Genomic DNA, 20,346 nt, shown 5'->3' on the forward strand with positions numbered 1-20,346 from the left:
GATGGAGACAAAGAAACTGGGTTATCTACTTCAGGATATGCTATGAGTCTTGGATCAGGAGTTGTCTCCTGGAGATCACGCAAACAATCAGTTCCAACAGATTCCACAACAGAAGAAAAATACGTGGCAGCAGCTGAAGCAATAAAAGAAATTGTGTGTCTCAGAAAAATTCTTGAAGATTTGCAGGTAAAACAAGTACAATCAACTCCACTCATGATTGACAATACCTCTGCAATAAAGTTGGCCAAGAACCCAAAGTTCCATGATCGAACGAAGCACATCAATACTAAATATCATCTGATTCGACATCATGTTGAGGCCAAAACAATCCATCTCCGTCATTGTTCCACAAATGAGCAAATTGCAGACATCTTCACCAAATGGAAGAGAAAAGCTTGAACGATTCAGAATGATGCTTGGACTCACCAACATCCCTTCAGATTAAGGGGGGGAATGTTGACACCTAATCCTTGTGATTGGGTAAATATATGTAAATAAATAAATGGGAAATATGAACAGTCATCGGGAGATGAACTAAACAGCCTCTCCCTCATGTATATAATAGACCTACCTGATGGAATAAAACACACGAATAAATTTCTACTTTATGGAGTTACTGACTCGCCTGACAAGCACAATGAAATTTGCGGGATATTCCCAAGAGTTTAGGGAAACAACCACATCATCCAACGCCCCTTCCGGCTTGATTTTAGATCTATCAGCTAGTTCGAGCAGTGTAGTGGGAGTAGGGTGAATATGGACCAATCCAAGTTGATCCATGGTTTGCTTGGTCATAACGTTAATGGTTGCCCCCAGCTCTATAAGTACATTGGAGATGAAGACATCACCTACCTAGACAGAGACAACAGGGCTTCCAGGGTTGGTATATTTCTCCATGTGCACACACCCCATCTTTAACTCTGCTGTTCTACCAACAAATTGAATGGTTTTAGGTTCTAATATTCTCATTCCTTGCTTCTTGAGACAGAATTCCCTAACGATTTTTGTGCAGATGAGAATCTCTTTAATAGCTTGGAGCAAAGGTACCCTCATGAAAAGGTTCCTAAGCTCAGAATCCAGGCTAGACTCAGGAATTGGGTCTTTCTTCTCCACAACTAACCTCTCTGGATAGGGAGGTCGGTTGGAAGAAGATGACAAGGGCTCAGAAGGTACAAGGATAGGCTGAATGGTGTCATATTTTTCAGAATGGTCAGGAGTTTCCTCCTCTCCTTTCTCATTGATAATCACCATAGGCTGCTTTTGATTTTCTGAGGTTACTATCTTCCCTGATCTCAATTGGAGATCATTGACTCCAACTGGCATAGACTGATATCTAGATGAAGAAAGCGGGTTCATAGAATGGATCATTTGTACTGCTTTGTTATTGGGGTTAGGTAAAGGTTGAGCAGGTAGCTGAGAAGGTCGAAATGTTGGAGGTAAAGGTAGTGGTGGAATTAGCTGACTCAGCTGAGGTAATGATGGTTGTGGCATTGGGTAAGGTGCATACGCGGGAGGGTATGAATGTATAGGTGCAGGATAGGAATGATGTGTGTTGTCCCTTAAGAAACCAATTTCCTGGCTATGTAGAAATTATTCTTGAGACATTAATGTTTATAATTATTGTCACTTGTTTGTCACTTAATTGTATGTTGTATTCTCAAATGAAGGACCTGAAAGAATTGGTTTTTAACCCTTAATACTTAGGTGACATGAAAATCTCAGAATGCCATTTGATTGCTGAATATAAATGATGAATGAAGAAAGCTTGAAGAAGTCAGAGACAATATGTTGTTTTACATAGAATCTACTATCTGTGACACATGGAGAAGTTAAAGATAATATGTTGTCTTACACAGAAACTATTATCTGTAACTTAGAAGAATTGTAGAGGTAGGAACTTCAAGTATAGGAGCGCTCTTTTAAGGGATTTTAACTTCATTTCCATAAGCAAATAAAGACCTGTAGCTTCATTACCATACTTAAAGGAAGAAAACATATGGTGACACATAGCAGAAGTCATAAAATCATACCCAACAATGTGTGGAAAACTTATGATTCTTTCATTAATCAACGGTTTAATCAAGAATACGGTAGCCTAGTCTCCAGGTTCTCCAAAGTTCGAACCCTTTCTTTGTAAATCTTCCTCTTTTTATACATTATGAGAGAGTTGGTAATTACCAAAAGTGTCAAACTGCTTAACTATCTACTAACTGTCTAAAGTAAAAATCACTACAAAATATTACATTAGAAGGTAAAAGACACCTCATTCTCAAGAAAATAAAATAACAAGAAGTAACAGAATTTAGAATGGTTGTTTGATGTTCAGATATGTGACATGGCTGTTGATGAAGTTTCTCTGTAGATGTTTTGATAATGGTTAAACTGTTTTAACACAACAAACTACATTTTGACAAAACTCTATGTGTGGACTTGGGCCCATGTATGTATCAGGAGTGTTTCGAATAGCGGAAACACAAAGAAACCCAACCAATTAACGTTGCCAAAAACAAAGGAATAAAGCCCCAAATCATTACATATCAGGTCCACCTGAGTCGTTAACCCTCATGCACATTTGAGCGCGATCACCGTCTGATCACTCATCCAATGGACAATTTGATCCTTCCGAACTTAATGGGACTTTAAGTCTTTTGAGAAAAACCTTATCACGTACATTTTTTCAACTGCCCTTTGACTTCCACATGAACCCGATAAGAAATAAAACTGCCAGTTAAATATTTATCTGGTCCGATTTTAAAAATAAAACCCGATTACTTTTCGATGGGATATCCGTCAAATCTTGTCCCTTTCGATGAATGGCTGAAATTGATCTGGACTTCAACGTATTAGACTGCATTTCATACATCATCACATCTGATTTCTAAAATACACCTTGTCCATGTTATATGCGCGACTACCGTCAGATCTATGGCCTGTTTATCAGACGACCCAGATCTTCTTGAGGGTTTATCACTTTCAAAAGCCATTAATAATATAAAATCAACCATTTCTTTCAAATATCCGCATTTCCTTTTATTTCTTTTATAGCATAATATTTGGTTTTTTCTTTCATATTTTTTATTTTCTTTCATTTTGTGATAAAACTGAAAATAAACTTAAATAACAATGGATGCTACAACATCTAGCTCCACCTGGGGATAGTGCTTTTGCCACAGAAGCACTAAGAACCGTAGATCAGTGCCTTCACCTCAGGCATGGAGTCACATATTGCTTAGCCAATTAAACTTCTATGGAATTTGTACAATGAATTCACTCCAGTATCTACAATGACAGGATTCTTATGCTTCAGAACTGGAAGTAATGTTTGAGGTACTGCCCATTGACAGACAACTACAAAGATTCACCATCAAGATTCTCCAAGAAGAATGTATTATTTGTCCTTGCTTCTATAATTCTGAATGGGCCATACCAGAGAGGATCAAACTTTCCATGCTTACCCTTATCTTCTCTTCTAGTATCCCACCTTAATACCAAGTCTCCAACTTTAAAAGCAATCTCTCTATCTTTTCTGTCAAAAATACTCTTCATCTTTGATTGATACATAATCAAGTTGTCTCCTACCTTATCCCTGTTTTCACTCAACTCCACTACCTTATTCATTCTTCTTATCAGAGCATTGAGCTCTTCTTTTGCCTCCTGGAGCATTGCAATCACAGCCTTCACAAGCTAACTGGGGAACAAAGCTTGAGTCCCATACACTAACTCAAAAGGTGATTTGCCTGTAGACCTTCTTGTAGTCACTCTAGAAACCCATAGAGAAAACTTTAGCTTAGAATCCTAGTCTTTTTGGCTCTTTGCAATAGTTTTCTTAAGGATCTTCATCAAAGTTTTGTTAGTGGATTCAGCCAATCCATTTCTTTGTGGATGATAAGATGTTGAATGGGATAAAATAACATTATGTTTTTGAAAAAGAGAAATAAACTTACTTAAATTGAAGACTTGAGCATTATCTATTATGATTTTGACAGGGCATCAAAATCTGCTGAAAATATTCTGCTCTAAGAACTTCATCACCACCTGGTCATTTGCCCTTTTAGTAGGTATAGCTTCTACCCACTTGGTGAAATAATCAGTAGCTGTGAGAACCCACTTGAAGTTGGGTTAATCTCTCCAACAAAGTCCAGTCCCCATTGTCTGAATGGTTCTTCTATGAAGACTAGGATCAAAGGCAAGGGAGCTAACCTCTTCTTCTCAGCAAAAGGTTGACACTTCTAACAACTTCTAACAAACTTATATGTATCACCAAATAGAGCAGGTCAATAAAACCCTACCTGGAGGATTTTATGTGCAGTAGACTTCCAACTATAATGTACTCCACATAACTTCTCATGATAATCTTTAATGGTCTCTGTAAATTCATCCTCTGTTAAACATAACAAAAAAATTCCTACAAGATACTTCCAATACAATCTGTCCTCAACAATCACATATGATTGGGCTTTGATCTTTAATTCTCTATACTTTGTTCTATTCAAAGATTGAGGACAAGAGAGGAAACACAAATAATGGACTATGTGCTTGTACCATTCTGAACATAAAAACTTATACCTGATATTCATACCTGAGTTTGATTTTTCTTCACCTTCTTCAATTATTTCTTCATTCACAGGTGTCAACAAGTTGATTCCCAATGCTTGAATGTTTGACTCTTTCAACATCTTCACCAATCCTTTCCCTTTCACCAGCTTTGTGGGCTTTATGTCCAAGTCATACTCTTGGATCTTGGTTATCCATTTTCCTCTTTTGCCTTCTACATCACTCTAAACTAAGACATCCTTTACTGCAGCATTTGGCACATAAGAAATGATCTGTGACTATAGTACGTAAGTCCTGAAGGCCTTTAGGGCTTTTACCAATACCTGTTTTTTCAAGAATATTATACTTTAGTTCAACATCTCTGAAAATCTTGCTAAAGAAAGCAACTCACTGCTCCTTTTCTTCATCATTTTTCTGCAACAAGACAACAGCTATTGAATTAGGTGATGCAAATGAAAAATATTAGAAAGGTTTTTGATAATTAGGGCTTATTAGGACTGAAGCAGCTTGCAAATGCTTCTTTAATCTTGGAGAATGACTCTCTGGCTTCCTTGGTCCAATGCACTTCATTCTCTTTCTTCAACATATTAGTAATTTCTTTTACAATTTCTGCATAATTGGACACAAACCTCCTTAAAAAGTTTATTTTTCCTAGAAATTTCTGAATGTCCTTCTTATTCCTAGGCAAAGGTAATTTCTACATAGCTTGCATCCTTGCTGGATCTATCTTCACTCCATCTCTAGAAACAATGTGCCCCAGTATCTTTCCCTCCTCCATAGCAAAAATGGACTTCTTAGGATTCAAGGAAAGCCCAACTCTTCTAAATTTCTCCAAAGTCTTTTTTAGATGGTCCAGATGCTCCTCATCAGACTGAGAGAAAACAATGATTTCATCCAAGTATATCACTACAAACTTATTTCCCACAAAAGTAATGTCTATAGCCTTATGAAATGTAGCACCTGCATTCATCAACCCAAAAGGCATTCTAGCATACATAAAGGTTCCCCAAGGAGTTGTGAATGCAGTCTTCTTTTGATCTTCTTTATCCACAACCACCTAGTTATACCCAGAAAACCTATCCAGCATTGACATCCTGAATGATCCTGTTACCTTCTGTAGCACATGATCCATTTTAGGTAACGGATGGTTATCTTTCAAGGAAGCCCTGTTGAGATTTCTAAAGCCTACACATAGCCTTATCTATCCATTCTTCTTCCTTACAGGCACTAAATTTGATACCCAGTCAGAGTACCTGAGTGGAACTATAATCTTGGCATCAAGCAACTTTTTAACTTCTTTCTCAATCAATGGTAAAAGCAAAGGGTTTATCTGCCTGAGCTTCTTCTTGAATGGTTTAATCCCCTCTTTCAAGGGAATATTGTGTTGAATAATACTTACATCATATGTTTTAAGATCCTCATAGGACCAAGAAAAACATCAACATAGTCCTTTAAAAGTTTAATATATATCTACTTATAATTAGGTGGAACTCCATTGAATAATTTTACTAACCTGGGCTCCTCCTAGGTTCCAATATTGTGATCTTGAATCTGCTCATCCTGTGGAATTTTCTGTGAACTAACAACTACATCATTGGAGTTAAAAAGTCTTTCAAGAGGGACAAGTCCCCTTGGCAGAGTATTATCTTTTAATTGAATAATTTTTTGATTAACTATAGAATTTTTCAAACCACTTACTTCTGCACCTTCTATTGCTTCATCTTCATCCTGATCAATCTCTGTGCCCTGAAAATATTCAATCATAGTAAAAAATTCTTTAATCTGCTGATCATCTTCAAAAATCTGCCAGTGTTTAATATTATCAGGAACAGAAGGCCTATGCCTCATTTCAACCTCATATCTCAGCTTTGGATTAATAGGAGGCCTAAAAGTACTAGCAGCCACAACCAAAGAATCTACTAATCTGTTTCCATCTCTTGGAATGAACTGAATGTTGAAAGATTCAAAGAAGTTCTCAACCAAATCCCACACTTCGTTTTTGTATGCCCTAAGCCTAGGGTGTTTTGTTTGACAGTGGTTCTTTATTTTCTTTATAATTAGCTCTGAATCTCCAAAGGCAAAAATTGACTTGACTCCCATTTGTTTTGCTGTTTGCAGAGCAATGATCAAGGACTCATATTCTGCCACATTGTTTGTTGCTTCGAACTCCAATTTAAAAGAAAAATGGAACATATTACCTCCAGGTGCAATTAGAAGGAAACGAACACCTGTTGCTTCCTTAGAATAGGCTCCATCAAAGAAGCACTTCCACACCCCTTCTACTTGCAGCTCTGTATTTACACTGGCAGAAGTAAGCTGCCTCTGATTATCTTCATCTAGCTCTGCATTATCATGCAGCATGAAGTAGGCAAAGTCATCTTTCTTCTAGCTATATACAGGTGAATTACTTGCTCCATTTTTTGTATTTTTTTCACAAATCTAGTTTCTCTATACAACCTCCTTTCTTCTCCACCAAAAATTGGTATAACAACATATGTAAAGTCTAGCTTCAAAACACCACCCAATTTGGCTCCCCATGACCTAGATAGCAACATTCCAAACCTAGCAGGGATATCTGCTACCACTACATCCACTACCAAGATTCTAACTGGGATATGGGCCAATGACACCACCATATCTTTAATGACCCCCAGACAATTGGCTTTATTTGAATCAAAAGAATACAAGTCTCTGTAAGGTTTAGTAACTTGTAGGTTTAGTTGTTTCATCACTGATAATGTCATAAGGTTATGTGAGGCTCCTGAATCAAACATACAATTTTGCAAGAGGAAATCATGAATCAATAGAGAAATGTAGAAAGGAGGGGTTGAAGAATCTACCTCCTCCACATGTGGACCAAAAACCACTACTGGTTTATCTTCTTGCAAGTTCACAGTGTCATTTATATTTACATTCTCCTTTAGATTGATAAACTCAGTAATCTCTCTTTGATAAACTGGTGTTTTGACTAACTCTATGAGGGGAACTTGAATTTTGATTTTCTCTAATTCTTTAGTTAGACTAAACACATGACCTTGTTTAGTATTCCTTTCATTTTCATCTTCACCTCTCTTCATGATTGAAATCTCTTGTGGAATGGAAACAAGTTTTTCTAAAGGAATTTTTTCACTTTTGTCTTGAGAAGACTCACCTTGAAGCATTTGAGTCTTGCTACTTGTATTTTACTGCTACTTTCCTTTATTCAATTGTTTTGCAGGCTGTGGTTCTTGTGGAGTTGCCTTCTATAAGGGAGATGTAACTCGCTGCTCACCTTCATCTTCTTGACTTCTAGACCTTTTCCTTGATCTCAAGTCATATTTCTTATGTAGTTCCACCTGCATAAAATCAGAAAACTGCATCCAATACTCATCAATTTCATTCTCATCATAAATGGCATTTGTTTCAGCATATTCATATTTTTCTCCATCAACACCTAGTTCATCTTCATCTACTACATACAAGGTGGAAATATGATCATCATGATCCCTAGAATGCTCTGGTATTTCATCAGGATATGCTTCTATATATAGTGGTGCTTGAATCTAACCTTGATATTTTCTCTCCTTTTGCAAAATTTGTAGAGGTTGTCTTCTATATTGAGGATTAAAATTTCTATTCTGTTGTGCTTGCCTCTGAGAATTCTTACTTTCCAACTCTAATTTAATCAATTTATTTGACAAATTGTTAATTACATTACTCATATCCTCCAATGTTTGACTTTGAGACGATTTTATTTTAGCCTTTCCCTTATCTTGGATAGGTTGTGACTCTAGTGTTTTACCTGCATCCACCAAATCTTCTTCTACCTCTAATGCATCAGTTTGGATCTGATCAAGGGTTGGGGATCTCCTCTCCCTCAATGTAAATCCAAAATCTGATTCGAAAGCCCCTGCAAAAGTTATTTTTGCACCAGCATGAGGGGGCTTAATATCCATTGGAAGACTATTGTACAATTTATTAAACCTTCTGATGAATTTAGCAACACTTTCATTAGATTTCTTCTTGATAGCATTAAACTCTGTGAGTGAATTCCCATGGTTTCTTTTCTCTCCCCATCTCTGAGTGAATAGGTGCTCCATCTCTTCCCATGTAGGAATAGAGTTATTAGGAAGACTTTTAAACCATTTTCTTGCTTATCCATCCAAGGATTGGACAAAAAGTCTTAGAACAACATCTAGGTGTTCAACATTTAGGTTTTCTGCAAAATTACAAAATAATGATATATGATTCTCTGTTGTTTGTTCATCCTCCCTTGTGAAACGAGGAATAATATTCAAGTATTCTTGTGGCGTTTGATTCAACTGTTGTGGCAATTGAATAGGTGCATACCTATTCATCAAGAATGAAGGTGCTGATATGTTTGCTCGTGAATTTACTGAACCTTGATTACTAGCAGATGTGGAACCTGATTGAGGAGTATATGGAATATGAGAAGGTGGCAATGTAGTGATAGGTTCAGGTTGAATAACTATAGCGGATATTGAAAAAGAAACAGACTCTAGAGACTGTTCTTGACAGTTGGGTTCTTGAAATGAATTGGATGTAAAAGGTGACTCTTGGTCAGATGGATGTTTGGATGAAAGATGTGATGAACTGCTGCCAGGTGCAGATAGTGTAGGACTTGGTGTAACTGGAGTTTTTGGCCTTCCAACCCTCTTGGAAACTAGCCTCTCAAGATCTAAAAGGGCTTGAACTTTCTACTGTGAGGTATCTGACCTTGTATGAGGCCTCTTTGGAGCCAGAGTTATTGCTTTTGTTCAAAATAGCCAAATATTTCCTCCTCGCTAAACAACCAGAGGAAAATATTGAAAACCCAGGGAAAAGTGTTCTTGTGTTCTCTCCCTGGCAACGACGCCAATTAATGTTGTCCCTTAAGAAACCAATTTCCTGGTTGTGTAGAAATTGTGCTTAAGAAATTAATGTTTATACTTATTGTCACTTGTTTGTCACTTAATTGTATGTTTTATTCTCAAATGAAGGACCTGAAAGACTTGGTTTTTAACCCTTAATACTTAGGCGACATGAAAATCTAAGAATCCCATTTGATTGTTGAATATAAATGATGAATGAAGAAATCTTGAAGAAGTCAGATACAATATGTTGTTTTACACAGAATCTAATGTCTGTGACACTTGGAGAAGTTCAATATAATATGTTGTCTTACACAGAAACTACTCTATGCAACTTCGAAGAATTGTAGAGATAGGAAATTCAAGTATAGGAGCGCTCTTTTAAGGGATTTTAACTTCATTTACATAAGCAAATAAAGACCTGCAACTTCATTACCATACTTAAAGGAAGAAAACATATGATGACACATAACAGAGAAGTCACAAAATCATACCCAACAATGTGTGGAAAACTTCTGATTCTTTCATTAATCAACGGTTTTATCAAGAATACGGTGGCCTAGTCTCCAGGTTCTCCAGAGTTTGAAGCCTTTGTCTATAAATTTTCCTCTTTTTATACATTATGAGATAGTTGGTAATCACCAAAACTGTCAAACTACTTAACTATCTACTAACTGTCTAAAGTAAAAATCACTACAAAATATTACATTAGAGGGTAAAAGACACCTCATTCTCAAGAAAATAAAATAACAAGAATTAACAGAATTTAGAATGGTTGTTCGCTGTTCAGATTTGTGACTTGGCGGATGATGAAGTTTCTCTGTAGATGTTCTGATAATGGTTAAACAATTTTAACACAACAAAATGCATTTTGACAAAACTCTGTACGTGAACTTAGGCCCACGTATGTATCGGGAGTGTTCTGATTGGCGGAAACACAAAGAAACCCAACCAATTACCATTGTCGAAAACAAAGGAATAAAGCCCCAAATAATTACATAGCGGGTCCACCTGAACTGTTAACCCTCACGCACATTTGAGCACGATCACCATTCGATCACTCATCTAATGGACGATCTGATCCTTCGAAACTCAACGAGACTTTAAGCCTTTTGAACAAAATGTTATCGTGTCCGGTTTTTTAACAACCTTTTGACTCCCACATGGACTCAATAAGATATACAACTGTCAGTTAACAATTTCTCAGGTCTCATTTTAAAAATAAAACCTGATTACTTTTCAATGTGATATCTGTCGGATCTCGTCCCTTTTGATGAACAGCTACAATTGATCCGGACTTCAACATATTATACTGCATTTCATACACCATCGCATCTGATTTCCGAAATAAACCTTGTCCCCGCGCGACTACCGTCAGATTTGTGGCCTGTTGATCAGATAGCCCAGGTCTTCTAGTGGGTTTATCACTTTCAAAAGCCATTAATAATATAAAATCAACCATTTCTTTCAAATATCCACATTTCCTTTTATTTTTGTGATAACATAATATTTGGTTTTTTCTTTCATATTTTTTATTTTCTTTCATTTTGTGATAAAAACAAAAATAAACTTAAATAACAATGGATGCTACAACAATGTGAATGGTGTGGATGGTTTGGCCCTCTCCATCCTTGTTTTCAAGATTGGAAGGGTTGTCGATACTGATATTGGTTCCCATAATGCCAATGTTGAGAGTGACTAGTGTTAGGATAGGAATATGAATGTGCATTATAACCAAAAAAATGTGATGGAGGTTCAAGAGCCATACCTGCACTTACCTGAGGCCAGTTTCTTCGTGCTCCCATAGTATGCAGTGATTCGACTTCAGGTTGTCCTCCCTCAAGTACAGCTTTCAACCCAAGTATGGAGGGACATTTTTCTGTGGCATGGTTATTTGCACAAATTGCACATTTATTAGTTTCTTTAATATCGAGAGGACATTCTCTTAAAATATGCTTTCTTCTACATTTTGGACAAAAAATAGGAAACAACTCTTGTTCCTCTACCAGTTGTTGCTGAAACTTCAAAGAGTCTATTTGTTTACTAATAGTATATTTCAATTTTCATATTGTCCATTTTTTTTCCTAATCCAATAACCATAGCATCAGTAGATTCGGTTTTCTTGTTTCTATTCCGAATTCCTTTACCGGATCTATATTGGTTCCTTGAGAATTTCCTGCACAAGTCACAGATTTGAGCAATATCCCCTTGTCCTAACAGATTTAAATTATTCCTAGCATCATCAGTAAGCCTACGTAATAACAAGGTTCTAATGGTACTTGGATCAAATTTGTGCTTTGACCTTTGAAGGATATATATGAATCTCTCCAAGTACTCCTCTAGAGTCTCATCATCATTTTGCATAATAGTAAAGATTTCATCTTGAATATCTCTAGTTTTACAATATTCCTGATATTTTGACAAGAACACTCTCTTCATTTTCTCCCAAGAAGATATAGTGTTTCCTCCTAGTCCCATGAACCAACGAAGTGTTGCGTCCTTGAGAGTTGCAAGAAACAACTTTAACTTCTGGGCATCAGATGAATAATCATAACTTCTACACAAAATATCAAACTCAAATAAGAAAGATTCTGGGTCTTCATGTACCTTACCATAGAAATGAGGAAGAGCTGATGGTGAAATATTTTTCATTTGTACTTGTGTATCAGGATCCACAATTGGGAATCCAAAAGTGGATTATTCCTCATTTACCTAATTTTCACTAGTTCCTTCTGCATGGTCTTCCTGATCTGCCATTGTTGTTTTTCCATGCGAACCTATCTCAACAGGCTGAGAAGGATAACTATGGGTTCTAATAGCCTCCTTCTTCCCCTTTGTGGGTTGCATCACACCTGGACTACTGCTACCAGAGCCCAAATGGATTGTTCTTGCATGATGAGTCTGAGTTTGTTTGGACTTTCTGCTTGCAAAATAAGGCCCAATGTGAGATTTGGTTTCATATTGATCAGTATTTCTTTGGCCCCTAGTGGGCTTCAGAACCCTACCTCTTTTAGGCATTCATTTCAAAAAAATGACAAAACGAAATTCAAATAAAAGCTGCAAAAAAATAACTCAGCACCTATAAATTCCTCCAAAAAATAGAAGCACACTGCAGGGAAAAAATAAAAGCAGACTTACCCCTATTTGAAAAATGGAAAATTCTTACCAATTCAAATCACCTCCCCGGCAATGGCACCAAAATGTTGGGTGCATGAATTGCGCTTAAGCAAACTCCTCAACACTTAATTGTCAACTCGGGGGTTTCATAAACTTAGAGATGAAGCACAGGCAATAGCAGAAGTGGTATGAAATTTTCCCATTCTTAATCCTACTTCTTAAAGGAAATGTTGCAGAATCATACAATTTTTTTTTTTAAAGGAAATCGACACCAAAGGAACTCTAGAGCTGGAATGTAAAAGAATAATTTGCAAGGAAATCAAGTAAAGGAACTTTCACACAATTGGAAGCAATCTTAAATGTTGAAATGAAATACTATGTTTATCTCCAGTATTGATGTCTCACAACTTGACAAGTGGGCCCTTGCAGAGATCTATTTCTCAATTGATTTTCCTTCTACACAAACAACCTGTTCTTGTACTATTGCAATTTGCTTGCACTAGTGCAGGTACAGTACTTTTGTACAAAAGTATATTTTACCTTCCTTACTAAAGATTTATGTTTTTGTGGAGGTTCTCTAAGCCTTAGGGCTTAGAGCACTATGTTCCTATGACAAAAGACCAACTCTTGCATCGAGACAGAGCTTCCTTCACCAAAGTTTCCAATTTACTTTCGAAAGAATTAAAAGACGTGTTGAAAAGAATTGCAATTGCAAAGTAAATTATGAGATCAATTATCTATGGAAAAGAAATGCTTCAATTAACTGAACCTGGTAATGAAAGTCAACTTCATAAAGAGAAACCAATTCGGAATAATCAAAGCAGTAGTTAAAGTAATTTGCACACATCAACTAGCTTTGGCAACCTGCTTGTAATGTTCCTGATCTTTTTCTTAAGTCATAAAATGAAAGTATAAAGTGTTTATAATAACGTCCTTTCTTAATTCATATAAACATCCTCAGATCCTTCAAAAGTATTCTCTTAATGTTAAGAACGATTACTAGATTTAACAATACTTTTTCTTGCAGGAATGATAAGCAGAAATGTAACATTTGTTGTGAAGTAAATGAATAAACCGAAGTGCAGGAAACTACATGCACTAGCATAGGAAGAATCTTCTTACACGACCTGAGCGGAAATAAACCAAGACAAGAATTGTAGGAAAGGAATTACAAGAAAGAGATAAGCTCAATCAACTTCCAAACTACAGATTCGTTCACACTTAACTACGAAATAAATTTAGCTCAAAACTTCTAAAATAAATACAAAAACCATTCAAACCACACAACTGCAAATAAATGTTTACACAAACCTTTTAAATGGAAAAAGCACAAGGGTAGACAAGATGGGTTCGTTGGGCCCTAGCCAACAAGCGCATTTCCCATTTAGGAAACTAAATGAATCAGCACTCAAGTACACATAAAATATAAGTTAGACATAGTGTGTGAATAACATGGTGAGTTCCATGTATTAACTTGATTAGCAAATATACATGATCACGCAAATCCAGCCCAAAGCCGAGGGCAATACAAAATTACACATTGAATGAAATTACAACTTAGATCACTCCTCTAGTTCTTCCTACAAATTTTATACAATCTTTCAGCCTTAGCCCCATTCTGCTAATTACAGTATTTCCTTATTCAAGCCTTTCGACCAAACGGACTAACAACCAATATTACAAAACTGGCTAATAGTTATAATGGAACGCGAACTTCGCTAGCCGTAGACCATCCTTGGCATGTATCCCTGACTATATGCCGCTGATATCCAACCTCAGTTAGTCCGCAACCGAACTAGGAGTCGTGGATCAAAACACCCGTGTGGAAGGATTCGAATTGTTACAGAGATCTCGGAGCAACATCGTTGGCGGTGCAGGAATCTGCCTGCACTGATCATGCTAACTCATAATTAACACTTAGTTCCTCAATTACTTTTAGGAAATTAAACATAAGTTATAAGAGATACTAACAGGCATGAAACCTATGTAAAATAATTAATAAAGAACTTAATATATCTTAATTATGAAATATGAAGCATATGTAGGAATAGATGATTATCTTGGACTAGTGCAGGAATGAGAGGGTTAAGCAGACATAAAACAGAGGTTAAAGTTTATAGAATGGGGTAAAAATAGAGCAATTTGGGACACCAACAGATATACCTAGGTTTAAAAGTTCACAGTTATTTACACCAACTACTAACTCCCCTATATGACACTATAAATCCCTTCCTCAAGTAAACATACCATGTTATTTCCTTAATATATATATATATATATATATATATATATATATTCTTTTTGTTAGATTAACATTACTAATAAATGATATTTGTTTTCTTATTTTTTCAAGGTTAACATTACTTTTAAATATAGACTCTGATTTAAAAGTAATGATAATTGATTTTTTTTGAAACATAATTATTTTAGAAAAACTCTAAGTAAATGATTTAAAATAATTAAATTTTATTTATATACCATGATTTCATTATCAGATAACTATATAAACAAATTATTTCAAATACTTTAATTTATTTAAACACAATTATGATGTAATTTTTTTTTTTTAATTACATGAATAATAAAGACCAACAAACAAGATAAACCTTTAAATATAATAAATTTTATTTGAACTTAATTATGATTATTTTTACGCCGTAAGGCGTTCCCTCTGAGATGAAATTTCCTGTGGTCTTTGCTGTCATCGTTATCGTCCGTCTGATTTGATGTTAGACGATTCGAATAATTGCTACCGTTGGATCAAATATCCGGTTGAGGTGAAGGTGGAGCGTTATGGGTTGTGAAATTGAAGAGTTTTATTTTTTCAGTATTTCTGTGGGTAAATTAGCTGCAACTCCATTCGCAACAAAACAGACTCGTCTAAGGGCGGATTGACACTCGCCTCGTTGATACCACCTCGTCTCGTTGATACAAATTCGTCATTCTGTTTTTGATTTGGTAAACTGCTCACCCTATAGATGTCTGTTCAGAAAAAAATCGTTAAAATATGGCGATGACCCTGGAAGAAGTTAATGCTTATTATTTCTTATTTCGATTTCAGACTGAACCTGTCACAAATTAAAAGGGTTTACTATTGTGCGGAAGGGTTTTACTATTTTTTCGATTTCAACGTATTTCAATACACAGGTATGTGTTTTAATTTTAATTTTTCTCTATTTTCCTTTGGCAATTATTGGTTATTAATTTGGTCTAGCGAATGATTTGAAATAAGCTCCGATTTGCAGTAGGTTAAACAAGAGGATTTACTATTGAGAAAGTAGATGATACGAGGGATGCTTTTGTTTCAATTTAAAGGGCTGACATTTTCTTGCATACGTTTTGTTCGTTTGGGCTGTTTATCTCATTTATATATAATCAATATGGTGGCAGATTCTGATTGTTTTCTAATTTTTGTGCGTAGCCATTGAGGAGATGAGATGATGTTCGAGTGAAGGAGAAACAACGAATTTGTATGTAGCCATTGAGGAGATGAGATGATATGCTAGTGAAGGAGAAACGTCGAAGAATATGGTTAGTTACTTTTCTTGGATGAACTTCCTTTGCTTCAGCTGCTAGACAAAACTAGGATCACATGGAGGGTTGCCACTAAACCTTCTCGACAAAATCACATCAACTGCTAGATAATGACATTATGGAGGGCTTTTACTATTCTTCAAATATCATTTTCAGATTGATGTCTAAAGGGACCATCCCTTCTCATAACTGCATCCTCTATTTTTATTGGCTTCAGGGCACCTCTTATGAAGGTTTCAAAGAAATGAATATATATTCCTTATTGATTTGCAAGTTGGCTCGTCAAGGCTATGTTGATTGCATGACGAGACTACGTTTTCAACGCCCATCACGACCAGAAAATCTTCATATGCATTAATCTCGAAAATTATACAGGTAGACTCAAAACCGTGACATTCTGGTGTATTGCCCACAATGCGGTCGATGCTTTTTAAGTGGTTTTTCAGTCGCCCTAAGGTTTCAAATTTTCATTATTTGTCTTAAAGTGACTTGTGTGGGTTTTTATGGATTTCTTTACAGTTGGATTGTTTTTTATATTTGTAGAACTTGAGGTCAAATCATAAGAAGAAAACATATAATGTTTGACTGTGTTTTAAGAAATTCTACATTATACTTGTTTAGCGGTTTATTTAATTTTGTTATGAGTTGAGTTTCCATGAAGTGATTATTTTTAAAATTAAAAATATTTTGTTCTTGTGATAAAAATATAATAAAGTTATTTAAATTTCTCTTCGATTGACAAATAAATGATTTGCGCAACGATTTAGGTGCTATGATTAAGAAACACATTTAATAAAGCATTAGAAATTGTGAAAATGGTAAATCCAGCAAAACATTCAACCACTGGATGTGCTGAGTGAAATTTGCGCAACGATTTAGGTGCTATGGTTAAGAAACACATTTAATAAAGCATTAGAAATTGTGAAAATGGTAAATCCAGCAAAACATTCAACCACTGGATGTGCTGAGTGAAATTTCATAATTGGTGCTGATAGAAGGAAAGTACAACATCAAAGAAAAGTACTTTCATAATTGGTGCTGATAGAAGGAAAGTGAAACATCAAAGAAAACTACTTGTCCGAAACTCCACTGCCAAGTAACGAAAAGCACGATCATAGAGAACACACATGGAGATTGGTTTCACAATCTGAGCTTCATCACCGGATGAGTTGCATGATGCCATTAATGAATTCTGAATATTTAATACAAACCCAATAAACCATGGTGTCCAAAAGTCGAATTGTTCTTCTAATGCAGTGTTGATTTTAATTCAGAACCACCCAGAAAAAGACGATGAGAATGAAATGGATCGTGATTAATGGAATATTTTTCACTCTAATCATGTCTTATTTATTAATACTAAATTTGAATGAATGTTATTTTTAGAAAATAAAAATTAATCTTGTCTTACTTATTCATACTAAATTTGAATGTATGTTATTTTCAGAAAATAGAAATTAATCGTATCTTATTTATTCATACTAAATTTGAATGAATGTTATTTTCAGACAATAAAAATGAACAATGGCATCATATGAAAGGTCAATTACTCTGTCCACTATTTAATTTCCAGCTATTATGTGATTGATGATATGGCCTGAAATTTAATTTCTGGTTAATTAAATTCAGCAAGTTATTTGTTTAATTAAGATCATAAGGGCATTAGTCATCCGGCCATTCTTACTGTAGTGTGCCTTACCCTAATGGCAGTAACCCTCAAAGGGATGAGGCCAGCGATCATGCATGTTGGATTTTGAGAAGTGCAAGTGTGTCCGCTTTCTAATATTAAGCAGTCCACCAGGATTTCATTTTTCACTATTGTGTCCATTGTGACCTACCCAAATGGCAGGAGTCTCAAAGGGCAGAGGATGTGTGATGGTGCATATTAGATACTAGGCAGTCCTCTTGAATTCCTTTCTTGTTGTAGTCTGCCCTAAACTAATGGTAGGAGTTTCAAAGGGATGAGACTATGCGATGGTGCATGTCAGACACTAAGCATTCCATCAGTATTCAGTTCATAATGTAGTGTGCCCTGTCCTGATCCCTAACGGTAGGAAGTCTCAAAGGAATGAGGATGGGAAATGGTGCATATTCATTTTGAGTAGTGGGTGTGTCTACTTTTTAAAAATAAACTGTCCACGAGGATTCCATTCTTACTGCATTATGCCCTATCCTCATGGCAGGAATCTCAAAGGGGATGAGATTGGGGTAACGACGCATATTGGATACTATGCAGTCCACCCATATTACATTCTTACTGTAATGGACCCTACCCAAATGGCACGAAATATCAAAGGCACGAGGCTGGGAGACGGGGTATAATGTATTTTGAGAAGTTCAGGCGTGTCTACTAAATCTCGAAGGTAAGAGGCTGGGTGATGGTGGATACTGAATCCTAGGCAGTCCCCCAGGGTTACATTCTTGTTGTAGTGTGTTCTATCTGAAGGTAAGAGTCTCAAAGGGGTGAGGCTAGGTGATGATGCGTATTGGATATTAAGCAGTCCACCAGGATTGCGTTCTTCCTGTAGTCTGTCCCACCCTAATGGCGGTGGCTCCATGGATTACTCTGTCGACGAGGTCTTGAATCTGAAGAAGAAGACAATTCGAATTGGGTTGGACATCGGAGGAGGAACAGGAACTTTCGCCATGAGAATGAGGGAGCAGAATGTAACAATTATTACGACTTCCATGAACTTGAACAGGCCCTTCAACAGTTTCATTGCCTCCATAGGGGTTATTCCCATGTATATCACTATAACACACAGGCTGCCATTCTTTGAAAATACTTTGGACATTGTTCATTCTATGCATGTTTTGAGCAATTGGATTCCCACACAGCTGCTCGAATTTGTACTCTATGATATCTACAGGATTCTGAGGCCTGGAGGCCTGTTCTGGCTAGATCATTTTTTCTGTACAAAGGATCAGCTGAAGATCTATGTGTCCATGATTGAGCAGCTAGGGTATAAGAAGCTGAAATGGTCTGTTGCCCCTAAGTTGGATAGAGGGCCCGAGCTCAAAGAAATGTATATCTCTGCTCTCTTGGAGAAGCCACTTAAGAGGCAGTGAGCAGGCTACTTGTAGATGCAGTTTTAAGTTTCATGGGCTTAAGGTCCCTTAACTTAAAACAAATAAACATTTCTCTCCGTAATGTATTTTAATTTTCAATTATGGGAATATATATGATGCCCTTGCCTGTCTTTAAGATATTTGCCACTTTCAGTGTATGGTTCATGTATCTGGGTTTGATTTAGGGCTCCAAGATTTTCATATTCATATTAATATATAAAACAGATCTGCAATTTGAATTTCTGGATTTTCTACCGTGCCGTGGTTTTCATTAATTTTTGAAACAATGTGGATGGTTCGTCTGTAATGGTCAAGGGCTGAAATTCAATGGCCATGTTTAGTAGGTTTTGACTGCAATGGTGAAACTGCAAATTAACTGGAATTCATCGAGATTGAATTACGAATGGAATAACAAGCAGATACGGTATACAGTAAAATCACGTTATTTTTATCGCTGTGAAATGTAGAATTTGTGTACTGTGTCCAAACTCTTTGTATCAGTGATAAGGACTTGGCCTCTTCTTCAATACACAAAATAGGGTTCCTTGATTTTACTAATATAGATGGCATAGGATGCCCACTGATTGTCTTTTCAAGGCTTGGAAATATATGCATACAAAATCTCGACTTCCTTAAATTATGAAGGGCCTCAGAACTGTCCTTTAAAAGATTCTCCGCTTCCTTACAAATATGTGGAATGACAAGTCCACCACCTTTCTTCTTTTATAGCCCGGAGATCAAGAAATCACAACTCCAATGACCTATACTGGTCGGCCAAATTCACAGAGCATGATAGTATATAGCAGTGCTTTATGTGACATAGGCTTCTTGGCCTTATTACAAGCACAAGGAATAAGTAGGCATCTTCTTAGATAAAACAATTGACATTAACAAAACTTTTTCTCTTCAATAACTCAGAGAACAAAGAGGCATGAATAGATCGGATTCACTGTCTGAATTGAAGAGCGAGAGAGAATATACGACAGCAGGGAGAGACCATGCAGAGCAGATATGTACATTCATACGGATCTAGGCAGTTCCATGTAGTTTACAAAATAGTTCCATATGTTCATGCAGATAGGGCCGTGCAATCCATAAAGCAACACAGTCCAGACATACAGTATGCCGTATCTCTCGGGCCAACTGTACTGCTCAGTTTAGGGTGATTTGTTGACCATAGAGCTGCTGGATTTTAGCACACTATGAAGGTTTCTTCGTAAGT

The 20,346-nt window shown here is 36.3% G+C and overlaps 1 protein-coding gene across 1 annotated transcript in view; it reads left to right on the forward strand.

The window, feature by feature from the left end:
* Positions 1–19,124, forward strand: part of LOC149233584 (putative methyltransferase At1g29790) — a 47,251-nt gene extending 28,127 nt beyond the window's left edge. Inside the window, exons 2-3 of the mRNA XM_089382232.1 lie at positions 18,239–18,371; positions 18,486–19,124. Coding sequence (XP_089238358.1) covers positions 18,239–18,371; positions 18,486–19,124 — 772 coding nt within the window. The remainder of the gene's footprint in view (positions 1–18,238; positions 18,372–18,485) is intronic.
* The last annotated feature ends 1,222 nt before the right edge of the window (positions 19,125–20,346 follow it).

The sequence above is a fragment of the Pinus tabuliformis genome, chromosome J, assembly GCF_031772625.1.
Source record: "Pinus tabuliformis cultivar Carrire ecotype Pingquan chromosome J, CPIR1, whole genome shotgun sequence".
In the NCBI taxonomy this organism is placed as follows: Eukaryota; Viridiplantae; Streptophyta; class Pinopsida; order Pinales; family Pinaceae; genus Pinus; species Pinus tabuliformis.